This window comes from Eretmochelys imbricata, chromosome 12 (genome assembly GCF_965152235.1).
Source record: "Eretmochelys imbricata isolate rEreImb1 chromosome 12, rEreImb1.hap1, whole genome shotgun sequence".
Taxonomy (NCBI): Eukaryota; Metazoa; Chordata; order Testudines; family Cheloniidae; genus Eretmochelys; species Eretmochelys imbricata.
Window position 1 is genome coordinate 13,961,613 of NC_135583.1, and position 20,877 is coordinate 13,982,489.

At 39.0% G+C, this 20,877-nt stretch overlaps 1 protein-coding gene across 8 annotated transcripts in view; it reads left to right on the plus strand.

Moving 5' to 3' along the window:
* The window catches only part of RPGRIP1L (RPGRIP1 like), a 141,314-nt gene extending 122,176 nt beyond the window's left edge, over positions 1–19,138 (plus strand). For 7 of the 8 annotated variants that reach the window (XM_077830837.1, XM_077830835.1, XM_077830839.1 and 4 more), the window contains 2 exons: positions 7,154–7,287; positions 17,026–19,138. In XM_077830837.1, coding sequence (XP_077686963.1) covers positions 7,154–7,287; positions 17,026–17,129 — 238 coding nt within the window. In that variant the 3' untranslated portion in view covers positions 17,130–19,138. The remainder of the gene's footprint in view (positions 1–7,153; positions 7,288–17,025) is intronic. The other variant, XM_077830842.1, reaches the window with a different exon arrangement.
* Positions 19,139–20,877: the final 1,739 nt, after the last annotated feature.

Consider the following 20,877-nt stretch of genomic DNA (forward strand, 5'->3'; position numbering starts at 1 on the left):
TTAAAGTGCTACTGAAAATAACAAATTTCACGTTGTATCTTCATGTTCCTTTGCCGTTCTATATTTACAGGTAAACAAATGCAGTTCAACATGGCAGTTCATATATTCAAAAGTGGATTTTTCTGGCTGTTCGTTAGAAAATGTTTTCAAATTAACTCAGTTGTTCTCCATTTTTCCTACTGTTTCACTTCTTCATGTAGAAAACTTCCTTCCTGAGGTTCATTTTGGTTCTATACTTAAATAAATGGCTTTATTGGCAGAAACTGCAATGATGTTTGGCATTCAGCGTATGCCACCTTATACTTATCAACCAATAAGAAAATATGAAGCTAAATAGAATGCTTTATTGTATTTAACATATGAGCAATAGGTAATCTGAGGAAATGGGGGCCATTCCTGGAATTGCATTTAGGTTAGCAAATGTGGAGTACCACACAATTTTCCTTCTTATGAGGCCCCACTAACTCTCTTCAGAATACTCTTCATTTTTTTTTTTTATCAGGAAAAGGTTTTGTCATTACACCACAGAACTCAGTCAGAAGACTCAAGTCTCCTGCATTTTCCCCACAGACCTATTATATAACCTTGGGAAAGTCACGTACCCTCTCTGAGCCTCTGTTTCTACTTAGTTACCTTATACAAGTGTTGTGAGTCCCTACTGCATTAATGTTTGTCAAACTTTTTGAAAGCATGGATAAAAGTGCTAAATAAGTGAATATCTATTTTGATTTTGTGTGCAGTGTTGTAGCCATGTTGGTTCCAGGATATTAGAGACAAGATAGGAGAGACAGTATCTTTTATTGGACCCACTTCTGTTGGTGAAAGAGTCAAAGCTTCCCTCTTTCACCAAAAGAAGTGAGTCCAATAAAAGATATTACCTCATTCCCCTTGCCTATGCTTTGATTTTATTTATTAAATCCACCAGTTATTTATTAAAATACACTAGGGCTGTCAAGCAATTTAAAAAATTAATTGCGATTAATCGCACTGTTAAACAATAATAGAATACCATTTATTTAAATGTTTTCTACATTTTCAAATATATTGATTTCAGTTACAACACAGAATACAAAGTGTAAAGTGCTCACTTTATATTTATTTTTATTACAAATATTTGCACTGTAAAAACCAAAAGAAATAGTATTTTAATTCACCTATTACAAGTACTGTTGTGCAATCTCTTTATCATGAAAGTTGAACTTACAAATGTAGAATTATGTACCAAAAAAAATCTACATTCAAAAACAAAACAATGTAAAACTTAAGAGCCTGCAAGTCCACTCAGTCCTATTTCTTGTTCAGCTTATCGCTCAGACAAACAAGTTTGTTTACATTTGCAGAAGATAATGCTGCCCGCTTCTTGTTTACAATGTCACTTGAAAGTGAGAACAGGCATTTGCATGGCACTGTTGTCGCCAGCATCACAAGATATTTACATGCCAGATGCACTAAAGATTCGTATGTCCCTGGATGCTTCAACAACCATTCCAGAGAACATGTATCCATACCGATGATGGGTTCTGCTCGATAACAATCCAAAGCAGTGTGGACCAACCCACGTTCATTTTCATCGTCTGACTCAGATGCCACCAACAGAAGGTTGATGTTCTGTTTTGGTGGTTTGGGTTCTGTAGTTTCCACATCAAAGTGTTGCTCTTTTAAGACTTCTGAAAGCATGCTCTACACCTCGTCCCTCTCAGATTTTGGAAGGCACTTCAGATTCTTAAATCTTGGGTCAAGTGCTATAGCTATCATTAGAAATTTCACATTGATATCTTCTTTGCGTTTTGTCAAATTTGCAATGGAATTGTTCATAAAACAAACAACATGTGCTGGGTCATCATCCAAGACTTCTATAATATGAAATATATGGCAGAATGCCGGTAAAACAGAGTAGGAGACATACAATTCTCCCCCAAGGAGTTCAGTCATAAATTTAATTAACGCATTATTTTTTTTAACAAGCATCATCAGCATGGAAGCATGTCCTCTGGAACGATGGCTAAATCATGAAGAGGCATATGAATCTTTAGTGCATCTGGCATGTAAATATCTTGCAACGCCAGCTACAACAGTACCATGCAAATGCCTGTTCTCACTTTCTGGTGACATTGTAATTAAGAAGTAGGCAGCATTATCTCCCTTAAATGTAAACAAACTTGTTTGTCTTAGCGATTGGCTGAACAAGAAGTAGGACTGAGTGGACTTGTAGGCGCTAAAGTTTTACATTGTTTTGTTTTTGAATGCAGTTATTTTTTGTACCTAATTCTACATTTGTAAGTTGCACTTCCATGAGAAAGAGTACTTGTCTGAGGTGAATTGAAAAATACTATTTCTTTTGTTTCATTTTTACAGTGCAAATGTTTGTAATCAAAAATACTATAAAGTGAGCACCGTACACTTTGTATTCTGTGTTGTAATTGAAATTGATATATTTGAAATTGTAGAAAAACATCAAAAAATATAAAATAAATTTCAATTGGTATTCTATTGTTTAACAGTGCGATTAATCGCGATTATTTTTTTGAGTTAATCGCGTGAGTTAACTCCGATTAATCAACAGCCCTAAAATTCACCTCTCTTATGAAATCTTCAAATCACTCAACAGTGGTTAAGTAGCTGGTACCCATTGATCACAGTTCATTACGCTTACAATAATTGTCTCATTGTTACCTTGATCTCCTCCCACTACCCCTACGCCCCAAAAACCCTTGTCTGTAAGTTGTCTTTACCTGTTGTCTCTTGTCTTATATGCAGAATGTAAGCTCTTTGGGGCAAGAACCATCTTTTTCTCATAGGTGTGTATACTGCTTAGCACTGTGGGGTTGGGCCTCAGAACAGTAATTAATAATAAAATGTATTAATTTCCTCTTGCTGCCAACGGTAGTCCTGTATCTGGAGTACTCACTGTTTAAAATTCCTTTATCCCTTGGACGTCTATTTGCATACAAGGTTTGTTTCGGTATCCACTCTTCTTCCCTTATAATTTTTATCAAATATTTCTCAATGGTACCTTTGATAAGGTGGCAAAGTCTTTGCCCACCCTGTTAGCAGGTAGTGGACCCTGCCTGGAAATGCTTACTGGTTCCTGCTGACTCATTGGTTGCACTGCTGATTAGCCTACTAAACCACAGAAAGGGAATGTAGGGAGTGGCTCTCTGGGCAGAGGGAACTAGAGTCTGTGAGAGAGAACCTAGAGCAGTGGTTCTCCAACTTTTGTACTGGTGACCCCTTTCACATAGCAAGTCTCCCCCCCACCCTTAAAAATTAAAATCACTTTCAAAATATATATTTAACACCATTATAAATGCTGGAGGCAAAGCGGGGTTTGGGTTGGAGGCTGACAGCTCATGACCCCCATGTAATAACTTCACAACCCCCTGTTTGAGAACCCCTGACCTAGAGGGAAACACTAGGAACAGCCTCACAAGGATAAGAAATCTTATCCCTGTGTTGTGTTTTTGCTATTTTAACTGCCAATAAGAAAGAACCCTACAAAGATTGAGTTTGATCACTGTGTATTCTGTGCTGCAGTGAGGTAAGGACTCTGCTGGTTCACAATTCCTTCTTCTATCTTCACCATCCCAATCACATAACTGATTTCTCCCAGTGTTTGAGTAACCATAGTTGCTGAGTCACCTTGGCTGCACTCTGTGGTTTTAAGAATAAGTACCCGATATTCCAAACGTGCCTTTGTCAATCTCTTTTAGAGAGTTTGAATAGTTTTCTCCGATGTTCATTTGATACTTCTCTTTTGTATCCAAGAATTATTTCCTTTTTTGTTGTGTTTTTTTATATATTTGCTCCTGTTGTTTAGTGCTATGCCAAAGATTTTAGAGTTGTATCCATCATAATCTGCCAGATCTTCTGCCTTCTTAATGTAGCTTCCGAGGTATTCTTTTTTGTCCCCTTTTTTTTCTTATTTCAGTATGTTTGTTGTTCCCTAAAAACAGGTGTTTAAGTAAATGAACTAAATATGTATTGTTAATTATAGTAACTGAATACAAAAATACAACACTATAAAAGTGTGTTTCAGTGGTTGCTAATACTGTTAAAGGCTTTTAGGAGGATTTGTTTATATTTTGTTTAAGATATCATCTCTCATGGACCTGGATTTTGTTTAACTTGATTTTCTCATTGTGGATCATGGTTTTTGAACAATATTTTAAGTGGTAAAGTTTACAAGGATTCATGGTTTAAACAGCATTGCCAAGACATATCAAAAGAGTAGTTAGCTCTGAATTCCTGTCATTTGGTCAGTCCCAGTGTCTTTGGCCTCTGCACAGGCCACTAATTGAAGTCCGCTCCAACAGAACACTACAATTATATCTTTAGAAGGAAAGTAATACTTGGATGCAGTGACTGAAATTTAAGTTTGCAGAAGATATGCAAACATTTTGTATAGCTGTTGGGCTTAGACATTAAGGATGGGCAAGTATTCCCTTATTTGAATTGGATAATAATTGTGTTCAGAGGTCTTACCAAATACACTATATTTAGATTTTTTTAAAACATACAGTGGGTACACAGTAATGGGGATAAAATATTAACTATATTTGTCAGGGGAATGAGGGCAGCAGCATGAGAGCAGAGAAAAAACGGGAAATTAAGATTTTTTTCTTTTATGGATGTTGATAATGGACATGGCAAAAAGACACAGGGATGGGGGACATAGGGCACAGCAAAAGGAAACAGAATAGGCAAAAAGTTTGGCAGGTATGTATGAGGCATTCAGTGCATGCAGCTGCAACAGCAGGAGGGCAGGTAAAGAGAAGATCAGAACTGATTTTTTTTCCATTTAAATTGTAATAAGTGTCTTTGTACCCTTATGAAATTATCATAGCATTATTGACTAAGACAAGAATCACTCTTTACTGACAATGGTAACTATCAAAGGACTCAAATTAATGAATACCGGAAATCCACATGGAGATGCACTTGCTGTGTATTTATATGTGATTGCTGGATTTAATTACTATGCAGCTTTGAACACCAAATACATAACACTCTATTACAAAGTTAAACCAATTTCAACTTCATGAAAAAACTTGTACAGATATTACAAAGATGTTATTCTGGGGCAGCAGGTTTCGGATTCTAACTTTTGTTGTTGTTTTGGAACATAGAATCATAGAATATCAGGGTTGGAAGGGACCTCAGGAGGTCATCTAGTCCAACCCCCTGCTCAAAAGCAGGACCCATACCCAATTAAATCATCCCAGCCAGGGCTTTGTCAAGCCTGACCTTAAAAACTTCTAAGGAAGGAGATTCCACCACCTCCCTAGGCAACGCATTCCAGTGTTTCACCACCCTCCTAGTGAAAAAGTTTTTCCTAATATCCAACCTGAACCTCCCCCACTGCAACTTGAGACCATTACTCCTTGTCCTGTCCTCTTCCACCACTGAGAATAGTCTAGAACCATCCTCTCTGGAACTACCTCTCAGGTAGTTGAAAGCAGCTATCAAATCCCCCCTCATTCTTCTCTTCTGCAGACTAAACAATCCCAGTTCCCTCAGCCTCTCCTCATAAGTCATGTGTTCCAGACCCCTAATCATTTTTGTTGCCCTTCGCTGGACTCTCTCCAATTTATCCACATCCTTCTTGTAGTGTGGGGCCCAAAACTGGACACAGTATTCCAGATGAGGCCTCACCAATGTTGAACAAGAACTAGTGATGTTTTTCTTAGCTAGGATATTCTCTTCTAGTAACTATTACAGATGTGTAAATTCCCAAATATCATACAGCTGAATATTTTGCAGTTGATTTACTGCTTCACTGAATATGGCTAGTATTTCTGCTATCTGGCTGATTTATTATTTGGTTTGCCTAGCCCCTATATCTCTACCATCTATTTATCATGATTCAGTATAATGCCAAGAGAGTGAGTGACCTTTGCATTTTGTTGTGTGCCTAGAGTTTATTACGTGGTATAACCCTGAAGTAAAGCAGCAGATCTTCTGCTTGAGGACTTTCTGTAGCACAGAAAGATTTAACAAGCAAAATTCTGACAATATTTAATTAATCATTTTCAGCCTGAAGTATACATATGCCAGCCAAGATTAAAAACATAACATGGAAATTGATTATTCCAGGTTCCCCCTCCACCCAAAGACAGTTTATTTGCCATTTCAAACAAATTGCAAATAAAGGTCATCACAGTAAAAAGCACAGTAGTGCTTTACATTTTCAAAGCATTATACATACATGAGTGCTCATAAAAAGCTCTGAGAGTTATGTGGGAATAATCATTTCTGTACTTCAGTTTCCTAATTTTGAAAATGGTGAAGTGATTGAACAATATGAGCTAAGAATTTAGAAGTTTCTGGCTCTGAGAGGTATGTTCAGTCCTGTAGACAATTCTGCCTCTCTTAATATATTACTGTGTGATCAACAATTAGGTGTCACCTTATGAAAAAATGTATTTAATCTAAAACAGGGGATCTCAACTTGGGGTCACAAATGACCAGTCCTTCCCATATTTCTAATTGGAGGAGGAGAGGTATATCTCGGCCAGCTGGGAAGGCAGTGGAGGTGTACTTGGATGATGTGCTATGAAAAATTGAGTCCTGCTATGAAAAGTGTTGAGAAGCACTAATCAAAAGCAGTGGCTTTCAACCTTTCCAGACTACTATACCCCTTTCAAAGGAGTCTGCTTTATCTTGCATATACCAAGTTTCACCCCACTTAAAAACTACTTGCTTACAAAACCAGACATAAAAATACAAAAGTGTCTCAGCACACTATTCCTGAAAAATTGTTTATTTTCTCATTTTTACCATATAATTATAAAATAAATCAATTGGAATATAAATATTATACTTCCATTTCAGTGTACAATGTATAGAGCAATATGAACAAGTCATTGTATGAAATGTTAGTTTGTAATGACTTTGCTAATGCTTTTTATGTAACCTGTTGTAAAACTAAGCAAATATCTAGATGAGTTGATGTACCCATGGAATACCTCTGCATACTCCCAGGGGTATGTGTACCCCTGGTTGAGAATCACTGATCAAGAGTTGTTTTATATGCTAAATTGGGAAATTCTAGATATGCTCTGCCTTTATATTTGTTTTATTCTCTGAATTTAGTCCCCAAGTGATTGGGTGTTATGGATCATTTCAAGAGTGAGAATTTTTGTTTTATTCTCAGCATACGATTTACAGTGGTTAGTGACCCTCCAGAAGATGAACAAGATCTTGAGTGTGAAGACATTGGCTTTGCTTATGTCAGTCTAAGGGAGATATTTCAGAAAGAAAGAGACATAATTGAGCAAGATATTGATGGTAAGTTTAGCAGAATTCTTAGGTTTAACTTTTGACATCTGTTCATTTCAAAATTTTACTAGAGTTTTTCTTCTCTACTCTGAGAGGTTTAATACTTAATGATTTAATTATTATTATAATATTGAACCATACAGTATCACTTTAATAAATTATCACAGTTCATCTGCACATACAACTTATTCCTGAAAATAAATAATATTCCCTAAAACTGAAAGAACTTAATAGAATTAATATAATCTTCTAACTAAGAGTTATACAGTCCCTGGTTTGGAAAAAATCTGAACAGTATTACTAGTAAAGTAGTATTAGATTAATCAGTTTACAAAACCTGAGACTGTTAGGCCTAATTACTCACTAGTATATTTTTATCTTTTGTACAAGCAGAGTATTTCTTTAAATGCCAGGAAAGCCTCTGAACTTCTTAATTTTATATTCAACATTTTTGTCAATAATTTCCTACTGCAAATATCCATTGCAGGCAATTATAGCATCTCTGTGGTGTCAAAGGGCCAAATTTTGGTTCTGTTGAAGTCAATTTGAAAACCCCAGTGACTTCAATAAGTAATTGGGTCCCCTAATGTAGACCCTCAGGTTTTAGTCCCACAGAATGTTCATGTACTGTGTATAATACACACATGGTTTATATAGTTCAACTGTCTGAATTCATGCTAAATATACCAATTCTGAATCTTAAACAAAGATACTCTGTCCTCTGTATGAAATGTGTATCTAAGACATGACAAAAGAGTATTGATTTACATTCGATATTCAGTTAGAGCAAACTCAATTACTGTTGATTAATTTCCCATCTGGCAAACATAGGTGGTGATTGTCTGTCTGGAGCAGGGAGGACCACCTGAAGAAGTATGATGAGATGCTGAATCTTTCATTTTCTTGTGGGAAGGAGAGAGGTCTCCCTGCTGGCTTCCTCTAGCCCTTCCCATCCCCCACCTGGCCTCCAGCCTAAACAGTAACATCTACACTGCTATCTGTAGCCCTATATCATGAGCCTGAAACAGCTCTAAAACTCACTGCCACTGAGGTGGGGGGTTTTTTTTTTTTTTGGCAATGTAGATGTACCCGCAGAGTCCCTCCTATTGCCCGAGGTCACAGGGAAGAGGCTACAGCCAATACACTTCTCTTTCTCTTCCCCACCTGATGTGGGAGCTGACTTGGTGTTGGACGTGCAGAGAAAACTGAATGATGGGATATTGAGTTCTTGAGTTAGTAATGTGGTGGGGCTGAGTGGGGAATGAGTGACTGATGCTTCTTGTCTATTCCCGATACCCATTTTTTGTGTGTGCTTGCAACTGTGCTGGAGCTGAAATTCCAGAGTACACTATGCACTTCTAAGTTCCTAGAGCACATGCCAGAATTCAAGTGAAGTAGGTAAATGATGAGAACAAGCAGATTTCCATACACTGAAAGAGTTTCAATTCTTTGAATCAATGAGTATGTGGGTTTGGGCTGGTTCTTATTTTGCCTGAACCATTTATTCTCTCCCTAGCAGTGATGATTCTCTGAAGAGCTATACAGAACATTATCTATTCTAAGTAGTCTCTTAACAGAGAATTTTTGTGTCCTCCTACCTTTAGTCTTCTAGCTCTTCAGTCATATTTCCCAACTGACAAAATTGATTTGTTATGTAAACGTGATGCAGTGGATACTAATCATAGAATCATAGAATATCAGGGTTGGAAGGGACCCCAGAAGGTCATCTAGTCCAACCCCCTGCTCGAAGCAGGACCAATTCCCAGTTAAATCATCCCAGCCAGGGCTTTGTCAAGCCTGACCTTAAAAACCTCTAAGGAAGGAGATTCTACCACCTCCCTAGGTAACGCATTCCAGTGTTTCACCACCCTCATAGTGAAAAAGTTTTTCCTAATATCCAATCTAAACCTCCCCCACTGCAACTTGAGACCATTACTCCTCGTTCTGTCATCTGCTACCATTGAGAACAGTCTAGAGCCATCCTCTTTGGAACCCCGTTTCAGGTAGTTGAAAGCAGCTATCAGATCCCCCCTCATTCTTCTCTTCTGCAGACTAAACAATCCCAGCTCCCTCAGCCTCTCCTCATAAGTCATGTGTTCTAGACCCCTAATCATTTTTGTTGCCCTTCGCTGGACTCTCTCCAATTTATCCACATCCTTCTTGTAGTGTGGGGCCCAAAACTGGACACAGTATTCCAGATGAGGCCTCACCAATGTCGAATAGAGGGGAACGATCACGTCCCTCGATCTGCTCGCTATGACCCTACTTATACATCCCAAAATGCCATTGGCCTTCTTGGCAACAAGGGCACACTGCTGACTCATATCCAGCTTCTCATCCACTGTCACCCCTAGGTCCTTTTCCGCAGAACTGCTGCCTAGCCATTCGTCCCCTAGTCTGTAGCGGTGCATTGGATTCTTCCGTCCTAAGTGCAGGACCCTGCACTTATCCTTATTGAACCTCATCAGATTTCTTTTGGCCCAATCCTCCAATTTGTCTAGGTCCTTCTGTATCCTATCCCTCCCCTCCAGCGTATCTACCACTCCTCCCAGTTTAGTATCATCCGCAAATTTGCTGAGAGTGCAATCTACACCATCCTCCAGATCATTTATGAAGATATTGAACAAAACCGGCCCCAGGACCGACCCCTAGGGTACTCCACTTGACACCGGCTGCCAACTAGACATGGAGCCATTGATCACTACCCGTTGAGCCCGACAATCTAGCCAGCTTTCTACCCATCTTATAGTGCATTCATCCAGCCCATACTTCCTTAACTTGCTGACAAGAATACTGTGGGAGACCGTGTCAAAAGCTTTGCTAAAGTCAAGAAACAATACATCCACTGCTTTCCCTTCATCCACAGAACCAGTAATCTCATCATAAAAGGCAATTAGATTAGTCAGGCATGACCTTCCCTTGGTGAATCCATGCTGGCTGTTCCTGATCACTTTCCTCTCATGCAAGTGCTTCAGGATTGATTCTTTGAGGACCTGCTCCATGATTTTTCCAGGGACTGAGGTGAGGCTGACTGGCCTGTAGTTCCCAGGATCCTCCTTCTTCCCTTTTTTAAAGATTGGCACTACATTAGCCTTTTTCCAGTCATCCGGGACTTCCCCCGTTCGCCACGAGTTTTCAAAGATAATGGCCAATGGCTCTGCAATCACAGCCGCCAATTCCTTCAGCACTCTCGGATGCAACTCGTCCGGCCCCATGGACTTGTGCATGTCCAGCTTTTCTAAATAGTCCCTAACCACCTCTATCTCCACAGAGGGCTGGCCATCTCTTCTCCATTGTGTGATGCCCAGCGCAGCAGTCTGGGAGCTGACCTTGTTAGTGAAGAGTAATGTTAGTAATGTTTTCTACCCTTGAAACTACTTTCACAAATGCACCTAAAATTCTTAATAATCATTGTTTTGGGAAGTCATTAAAAGTGTAACAGGCAGAACTGTTGTATTTAGAACTAATTGTTGTTCTGCCAACATGTAGCGATTAGTGTAGGAAAATATGTTTTCCTTTTCTTTTTCCTAGTAACATAGGGAACCATTATTTGTTGACATTTTGTTTGTTTTAGATAAACTGTACCTATAATATTAATAGTAATAAATAGATGTGATCCCTTCCATCATCCCCTGGTGTCTTCAAATGTCCCAGATGTTAATTTCATTTTAGGATATGAAACTGCCAAATCTTATGAAGTAGTTTAGATGAAAGCTAAGAAATTCTACTTTGCCATGACTTGTGCTTTTTGCTGCACTTGACAGGTTTCAGAGTAGCAGCCATGTTAGTCTGTATTCGCAAAAAGAAAAGGAGTACTTGTGGCACCTTAGAGACTAACCAATTTATTTGAGCATAAGCTTTCGTGAGCTACAGCTCACTTCATCGGATGCTGTAGCTCACAAAAGCTTATGCTCAAATAAATTGGTTAGTCTCTAAGGTGCCACAAGTACTCCGTTTCTTTTTGCTGCACTGTAATTTTAATTTAAACCGGAAGGAAAGTACCAGTGTAAAAAGTTATAAACAGGTATTTGAGTACTGTGACAGTCAACAGTGCTGTATTACTTAAATTCCACTTAATCCTCCTATAAAACATTTTGAATCTTGGATACCTTTCATGTTCAGGGTAAGAGAGGGACTAATTATCCTGGCTAACTGGTAGGTTTTATGCAAACCATCACTATTTGTTTTGTATTCTGTTCTATTTAGAGTCTTATACAGCATCAGTGTGTGTTCTGAATGTCTAGAACATGTGAAATTAGAGATACATGAACAGTTCTTCGAGTAGTATCCCTATGGGTGCTCCACTGTAGGTGTATGTGCACTGCTGTACCTTTAATTGGAGAATTTTGGTAGCAGTCTCCATTGAGCCCGCACATGTGCTCTCCCTCCCTCGTGGTCTGCCTCAAGGCTATCTAGCAGTGCGTGGGCAACCCCCCTGCCACAGTTCCTTCTCAACCACTTTGGCCTTGAAATGGAGCGAGCAGTTGTCCCTTCCTTACCTGTGATCCCTTTATGTGATTGGCATAAATCGTAGTTGTTTTTTTCTTTTGTTCTCCTTAGCAGTTAGTGTTTCCTTTTTTACTCCGGTCTCCATGACAGTGGTACTGAGACAGGATTCTTGGCTATACCTTTCTGAGTTCCCCAAAGAGCTGCAGAAGACTTCCAGTTTGAAGGGCCCAAACTCTTCGCGGAGAAGACAGATTCTTCTCTCCACATCCTGAAGGATTCCCAGACCACATTACACTCCCTAGGAATCTACACTGCAGGACAGAAGAAAAGATATACCTTCAGCCACAGCACAGGTCACAATCTCCTCAGTACCCCCCATCTCAGCGGTGTTACGAGCTGCAGTGTAAGAGGACCAGGACTCAAAAGTGGAAGCAGTCCACATCCCGGTACACAACCTCTCAAACCGCCTCTTCTAAGCACTTTTGATGGGTTGGTCAAGGGCCCGAACAATTATACCTTGCAACATCAGCTTCCATCTACACACCTGTCATACCTCTTCAAAAATTGCCTGGCCCTACTTCACAGCAGTTGGGAGAATACCACTTCTGACAGATGGGTCCTGGAGATTATTTTAAAGAGTTACACCATTCAATTCATATCCCTCCCCCATTCCAACCCTCCTTCTCCATCACCCTTCAGGGACCCTTCTCATGAGAACCTACTTCATCTGGAAATATATCATTTGTTATCCCTAGGGACATAGAACCAGTCCCAGTGCAACTCAGAAGCAAGGGGTTTTGCTCCCATTATTTCCTGATCCTGAAGGCGAAGGGAAGTTGGAGGCCCTTTCTAAACCTAAGAGCATTAAACAAATATGGGAAGGCACAGACATTCAAGATGGTCACATTAGAAACCATTATTCCAGCTCTAGAGCAAGGAGATTGATTTCTGGCCCTCAACCTACAAGATGTCTACTTCCATATCTCAATACAGCCATCATACAGGAGATTTCCTACGGTTTACCTTTGGGCAGGACCATTATCAGTACAGACTGCTCCACCCAGGGTATTCTCCAAGATTCTCTTCATTGTAGCAGCGCACTAACTCCAGTACAGGGACTGGAGTTTATCAGCACCAACCTTGATGCAGTACAAGCGAGAGCATTCCTCCCGCTATGCAAACTCACCACCCTGGGACAGGCCTCTCTAATAGGCTGGGGAGCTCACCTACACAACCACAAGGTTTAGGGCAAATGGCCTTCCACAGAAGTGACCTTCCATATCACTCTTTTGGAGCTAAGGGCTGTCAGGAATGCCTGTGCACACTTTCTGCCTTTCATCAAGAACACCCACATAAAGTTCATGATGGACTTAATATGACTTGTATGTTTTACATAAATCGCCAAGGGGGTGCCAGATCTGCCAGGAAGCACTCAAACTTTGGAATTGGTGCATCCATCATAATGTGCTCACCTCAGCTGTCTATCTACCAGGGATACAGAATGTGACAGCCGACAGTCTGTCAGAATTTTTGTCACAATCATGAATGGGAACTGAACTCAGAGGTGCTACAAGACTTATTCGCCCTTTGAGAAAGCCTGACTACAGATCTCTTCATTACTTACTGGAACAAGAAATGTCCTCATTACTGCTCCAGGGCTGGCCTGGGGAAACATTCACTGGAAGACGCCCTCATCCTCATGGGACGGGGACCTCTTATATGACTTTTCCGAGTTTCCTCAGTTATCCAAGATCCTGTTAAAAATTCAACGAGACAAAGCAAGAGTTATTCTGATTGCCCGTCCTGGCCAAGACAAGTCTGGTTCCCTTACCTGACACAGATGGCAATATGCCCTATGGTTCCTCTTTGGACCATTTTTCACCTTCTCTCTCAAAACAATGAGCTGATCCTTCACCTCAACCTGCGGGTCCTCCACCTCCAGGCTTGGCTTCTTCTCAGTTCCAAGACTTAGAGGCAGAATGCTCTGACGAGCTGAAAGATGTGTTGCTACACAGCCAAAAGTTGATCACTCAACATACTTACCTACAAAATGGAAACAATTCCAAGTTTGTTGTCATTCTAAATACACAGACACAACCTTATCTTCCCTCCCTCTCATTTTACACTACATTTTAGACCTCAAGAGGTCACTCTCTCCTCACATCAGCTCCCTTAAGGTACATCTAGCAGCGAAAACTCTTTCAACCGCCAGGTAGACAGATATTTGGTGTTTGTTCACCCACTGACGTGTAGATTCCTTAAGGGCATTAGAAATCTCTTCCCGCATGTGAGAGCACCCACTCCAGCCTGGGATCTTAACATAGTTCTCAGGGCTTTGACTAGGCCTCCCTTTGAGTCCATGGCAACTTGCTCTTTCTTATACCTGTCCATGAAGACAGCATTTCTAATTGCCATCACCTCCGCTGCGCACATAGGAGAAATAGCGGCCCTGATGGCACACCCACCATTCACAGTCTTTTTTTAAAGACAAAGTAACTCTAAAGCCATATCCCAAGTTTTTCCCTACTTTCTTTTGCACTTTCCATATGAATCAATAGATCCATCTCCCTGTTTTTTTTCCCAAAACCACATTGTGACAACAGGGAGACAATTCTGCATATGCTAGATGTTAGAAAAACACTAGCATTCTACTTGGACAGGACTAAAGACTTCAGGAAATCCCCTAAACTCTTCCTTTTGTTCACAGAAAGATCGGAAGGCTCTGTGATATCATCTCAAAGACTATCCAAATGGGTTTTTGGTTGCATTAATCACTGTTATCAAGAGCGCAACCTGCTGCCTCCGTCCAGAGTCCATACGCACTCCGCGAGATCAATTTCTACCTTGATCACATTCCTTAAAGATATCGCTATCTCAGTAATCTGTAGAGCAGCGACTTGGGCCTCAGCCCATACTTTCGCAGAACATTATGCTATCACTGAATATTTGGCCCCCGACGCCATCTTCAACTCCACTGTACTCTGTAGTACGAGACTCCACTCTGAAGTCCCAGCCTCCAGTGGTGGGTACTGTTCAGGAGTCACCGACAGTGGAGCACCCCCAGGGACAGTACTCAGAGAAGAAGAGGAAGTTACTCACTTTGTGCAGTAATGATGGTTCTTTGAGATGTGTCCCTATGCGTGCTCCACAACTCGCCCTCCTCCCCTCTACTTCAGAGTTCTCTATAGGGCTCTGCAGTAGAGAAGGAACTGAGGTGGGGTTCACCCACATAGTGCTAGATAGCCTCAAGGCAGACCATGAGGGAGGGAGAGCACATACGCAGGCTCAACGGACGCTGCTACCAAAAATCTCCGATTAGAGGCGCAGGGACACATCTCGAAGAACCATTGTTACTGCACAAGGTGAGTAACTTCCTTTTATTACACCACAACAGGAAAAGAACATCTCTCAAGAAATTTCCTCAGTGTAAATCATTGTAAAAATATTCTTCTTGAAGATCAGGCCTTTTAGGTCCAGACCTTTACTAAATTTAATAATAATAGGCACTTATTGAATATAGCACCTTTCATTTGGGATTCTCAAGCTCTTTACAAATAATGAAGCTTATCAAAATCCCTCTGAAGTGGTGGTGGTTATACTTTTTTCCGTTGATGAATAAACTGATGCACAGAGAGGTTAAAGGGGCACTGCGAACTCAAAATCTAGTTAATTAAAAAAATTGTATAAAAGTAGTTTCAAAAACTACATCTACACTTTGCCATTTTTGTGGTTTTAGAATCCCATTTTCTTTTTAAAATGTTTTACTGTCCTGGGTTGTTGTATGGAAGGCATGCAAGAAGATCCGGAGAAAGTGCTTGACACAAGGGAAACATTGGCACTAAATATACACTAAGTGCTATCAAAAGAACAATGTAAATAAGTGGAAAAAATACAGGAGAAATAATGTTTTTCTCTAATCTTTCAATTTATAGCAATCTTAAATGTTACTTGTGACAATAGTAGGTAAAAAGAAAAACATCCAAAAAATGTACATTTTAAGCTAACAGTGTACACTTTTAGTGCCTTGTCCAAGCATGCACAAAATCAATAGCAGTGCTGGAAATAGAATCCCGGAGTCCTATCCTGTCTGTCCTTTAAGTTATCAACTACACAACACTGTCTCTTGTACATATAAACAAACTTAAAGTTACAGAGAGTGCCTTACCCTCTTCTTATTCCAAGCTTGTCCTGAGCTGCCCTAACAGTCTGGAAATAGTGGCATGAAGTAAAGCTGTCTGCAGGTTCCCAGGTGAGGTATCCTGGTCCCTGCAATGAATACAACACATAATCATACCATTTGCTTACTGCTAAATTAGCTCTGAGGGGCTGTTCTGACCCAACCGCCACCCCCAAAACTTTGTGTTTATTCAAAAAAAAAATTTTATTGAGACTTTTGTTAGAGGAGCCTCATAGCCTTGCATAGAGGCCCAGGAGAGAGGAGTATGTTTGCTAGCAGCACTTTGGCAATCACAGCAGCAGAGCCTCTCATTGGACTTCTTTAGACTGGAAAAATTAATGGTATTTTAAAATGTGTAAGCTTAATGTTAAATGTCAAGTTTTTAAACACCATTGAAGCACCCAATGTAGACAAAGATGTTGATTTTTAAAAAATGTGTTATCTGGTCACGGTTCACCCTAAGAGGGAATAATGTCTTTGTCTACATTTGTCTACAGCATGCAGGAAGCCTGGAGTCAAAATCATATTGTGCTTCACTTAGACAACATCAGCTTGTCATCTATATATTAATATCTGAACTGCATGATTCAAGCCCCAATCATGCACACAGCCGGCTATAACACAGACAATTCACACCTCATCTGCTTGTGTACTAATGCATAGATAACAAGGGTCTGATTCTGCTGCTACTGAAGTTGATGGCAACACACTCATTGACTTCAGCAAGAGCAGGATCAGACCCTAAATGTATGTGTCCTCATGTGATATTTATTTACTATGAAAAATGAACAAACAATTTGGGAAGGTATATAATAAATACTGCTTTCTTAGCTTGAAAATTAAACCTTGCACCAATCATTATTGAGGTGGAATTTAAAGTATTCCTCCATCCTAGTGTTGAAAGGACTCAATCCTGTAAGGTGCCGAGCACCATCTCCTTCCCCTCACTTCAGTTGGGTAGATAGTACTCAGCATCTTGCAGGATTGAGCACTAGAACTGACAGCCATTTTTTTAACCTTGTATAGTTGCCTTTTAATCTTCCCAAATGCTAAAGTGAAATAATTGTAACACAAAAACTAAATTAAATTGCTAATATTGTTGTCTGATGTTTCCTTTCTAGTTTTCGATTCACAAGATGATAGTGCAATAATTGGAAAGCTCAAAGTAACAGTGGAGGCCCTCCATGTTCTGCGCTCAGTCTATGAGGAACACAAAGATGACTAGGGGGCATGAAAGAAAAGTGTGCCTACAGATGCTACTTCTCCCAGTGTAAATACATGCTTGATAGCTCTTCGAAGATGAGATTTTTGTAATTACTACAGTATATTTAATGTATAATTTATATGAAAAGCATGCTTGATTTATAGTTGTAAAGTTTTGTATACTTTTCAGTCTGTTTGTTTTTATATTTCCCCCTAAGGCTAAGACTCTCTCCACAATGGACAACGTCTTGTAAATAATTAATACCTACATGATTGAATGATGTGCTTTATTTGCATTTTCAACATTTTTCTTACATAAAACAGTAATAAAAATGCAAGTTGAATTTTTAATTTTTAATAAAAAAGCTTAAGCCTTAGAAAACTGATTAAAAATACTTTTATGTTATCCCTAATCACCCCACTAAATGCAATGCCTGTGATTAGCCTCATTAAGAATTTTATACTGTGAAGATTTTATTAGAAGCAATATATGAAAATCACTTGGATTAATGTGTTAATCTGCCTCTTTAAAATGCTAATATCCATTTTATGCACATTAAATCTCAGTATGCGTTTTCTTTGATGCGTGCAGTTTCTATCAATTAAATATAAAGAATGAGGCTAGTTGCAAGACTTATTGAATTACTGCAAGCTTTTTTAAAAATAACTTTTGCCCTTCTACTAACATTATAAGTAGTTGTTTATGATTATCATGATTTGAAGGAGGAGGAGGGTGGACTCAATTTTCATATGCTGTAAAAGGGATTTACAGTTTCAACTAACAGCTATCAAAGCACAGAAAGAAAATATAAAAGAATCAATCTGATTCAGTTCCGCTTAGTTTGAGCTGTAGGGACAGGCAAGTGTTTTTTTGATCACTTTTAAAACTTACATCAAACACATACAATGATCCTTGTATCTGGATAACCAGTGGCTAGAAAGGAGCTTGGAAAGTTAATTTTCTAGCTTTTAACCAATCTCAATGAAAGATTTAATTGATATTTTTAATGGAGTTGTGAATCAATGCAGGAAAAGGATTGTCTCTGGAGAACTAGGATATAATGCATTTCATTTTTTAATTTACTTTATTTGTCATTTTCTTCAAAGGATTTTATAGGCTGTGGGTTTTCACTGTTTGCAAACAGGCTATGTTTCTTCATAAGCATATGTAAAGTATTCAGAGAGATAAGTAATTTATTAAAATCTACCTAATTTGCCGTGATATATTAAATCTCTGCTTCAGTGATCACAGACCATTTCATTTAGAGAATTAGGCATTCGCTCTTTGTGTGATTAAACCTCTGGAAAATGAGTTCTTTGCTCCTATTTGTGAACATTCAAAGCCTGCTAATGGCAAGAAGATGGAATAGATTATGAGACAATTCATTACAGTTCAACAGCAAAAAAAAAAAAAAGCAGCTATAATGCAAAAATGCAAGTTTGAATATCTGCATACAGTTTGAACTATCTGTGCTCTAATCACGTTAATAATGTCTCTTCGTCTTTAGGAGGCTTTGAAATGACATCCATACAATATTAATTTGTTGATGTACATTATGAGGCCAATGGAATATATTCTGACCACAGATCTCTCTAAATTCTGCCATGAACTGATGGATGCCTCCATTTTAGGGCCTACCATCTCCAGGAGCAGTGTTGCTCTCATCCAGACTTTGTAAATCCTCACAATTCAATCCTCTGGAACATTCTGGAGACCACAGGCATCAGCATTCCTAAACTCCTCCATTCCTTGTAAACAGACATATGTATGTTTGTCACTTGGGCTGGCTCTTAGCTCATCGTTTTGGACACTATTTCTAGCTTTCTTTGGCACTGTGCATCTGTATTGTCATTAAGACTGGTATTATGTATTATGGTAATTTAAAACAGCTAGATGCAACACTGAGATTAACCAAGTGGCTTTTCAGAAATTTAGTTGTGGTATTCTACCAGGAGGTTCATATTATTGTTCTGATACTTTCAACCCAAACTAAATATCTTCCACATAAATAAAGAAGTGACTTGTATTGATTTTTGTGACTGTTTACTGAGCTACAAAACTATTACTAATGCTTATTTTCTTCTGAAGTAAACCATGTGGTAAAATTAGAAAATCAGTCATATTCATCTTACATGTTCATCAACCATGTTCATGTTATATTTACAGTAGCACCCTTAACATTTAATCTTCACTATCTGAAGTTGGAAACTGAGGCTAAGCTATCAAATTCATTACACACCGATCTCTATGGTAAATTACTGCAGTATATTCTGGTTGATATTTGGTTACTTCAGGGGTAGGCAACCTATGGCACGTGTGCCGATTTTCAGTGGCACTCACACTGCCTGGGTCCTGGCCACTGGTCCGGGGGGCTCTGCATTTTCATTTAATTTTAAATGAAGCTTCTTAAACATTTTTAAAACCTTATTTACATATAGCAATAGTTTAGTTATATATTATAGACGTATAGAAAGAGACCTTCTAAAAATGTTAAAATGTATTACTGGCACGCGAAATCTTAAATTAGAGTGAATAAATGAAGATTCGGCACACCACTTCTGAGAGGTTGCCAACCGTTGGGTTACATCATGTTAACCATTCTCAGTGACTATGACATTAACATGTATAATATGCTTCAGGTTCTTAACCATATTTCATTGTAAAGCTTACTATTTTCTAGTTTCTGATTTAAAAAAAAAATCCCAATTCTTTTCATATTGTTGCTAGTAAAACATGTTATTTAGTTTCAGAGTAACAGCCGTGTTAGTCTGTATTCGCAAAAAGAAAAGGAGTACTTGTGGCACCTTAGAGACTAACCAATTTATTTGAGCATGCGCTTTCGTGAGCTACACGAAAGCTCATGCTCAAATAAATTGGTTAGTCTCTAAGGTGCCACAAGTACTCCTTTTCTTTTTATGTTATTTAGTGTGGATTTTCCCAGCAAATGAACTGAATCATATTACATCTCGTGCAACCTACACATTCAAAAATTTCTAGTAATTTTTTTTTCCCTGCAGTGAGTAGTTTGTACTTCCAACCTGCAGTTAATCCTGGGTCCAAATTGTAACTAGTGCAGGAAAAGTAACACAAAGAGGTACATACAGAAACTGTAATGTTATCATTTATATGTGCATAGATTCTAGCTGTGAGCAGCTTGAAAAAAATCCCCATCTGCAAACGGTTCCATCTATTGCAACTACTTTTGTCTAGACTAAAACAAGACTGTGTTTTTTAATGTATTAGCAAACACATTTAAGTAAATACTGCTTAAAAAAACATGTTAAACTCTCTACTAGGTGCTAACACATTTTTAACAGTACTTAATTTAAACATATTAGCTAATATATTTTTAAAAAACAACAACACTTTTCCTAGTCTAGACAGGGCCTTAGAAAAGGAGTGAATTGCTTAGGGATGTATACAGAGAGGGCATGGAGATGTTGGTTTGGGCATGTACAGTCAAACCATACTCGCGTACCTCCTTTGCTGTGCCACATTATACACCTCTGCTTTGCTTGTTATGGCCTGTGTAGCAAGCTCCTTGTAACTTTACAGTGAAACCAGGATTGCAGAAGGTTTCCTTTGCTGTCCACTACAACTAACTGCACTGCTGTTCCTGCAGGCTTTCTGGTGTTTGTGTCTGTACACACAGGTAAGCCAAAGTAAGGTGCAAAGTGTTCCAATTTTTGTCTACCATTCCATCTCATATAAACTGTCAGGTAACTCAGGAATAGAACACTTAGGGACAAAATACCCCATGCATCTAGAC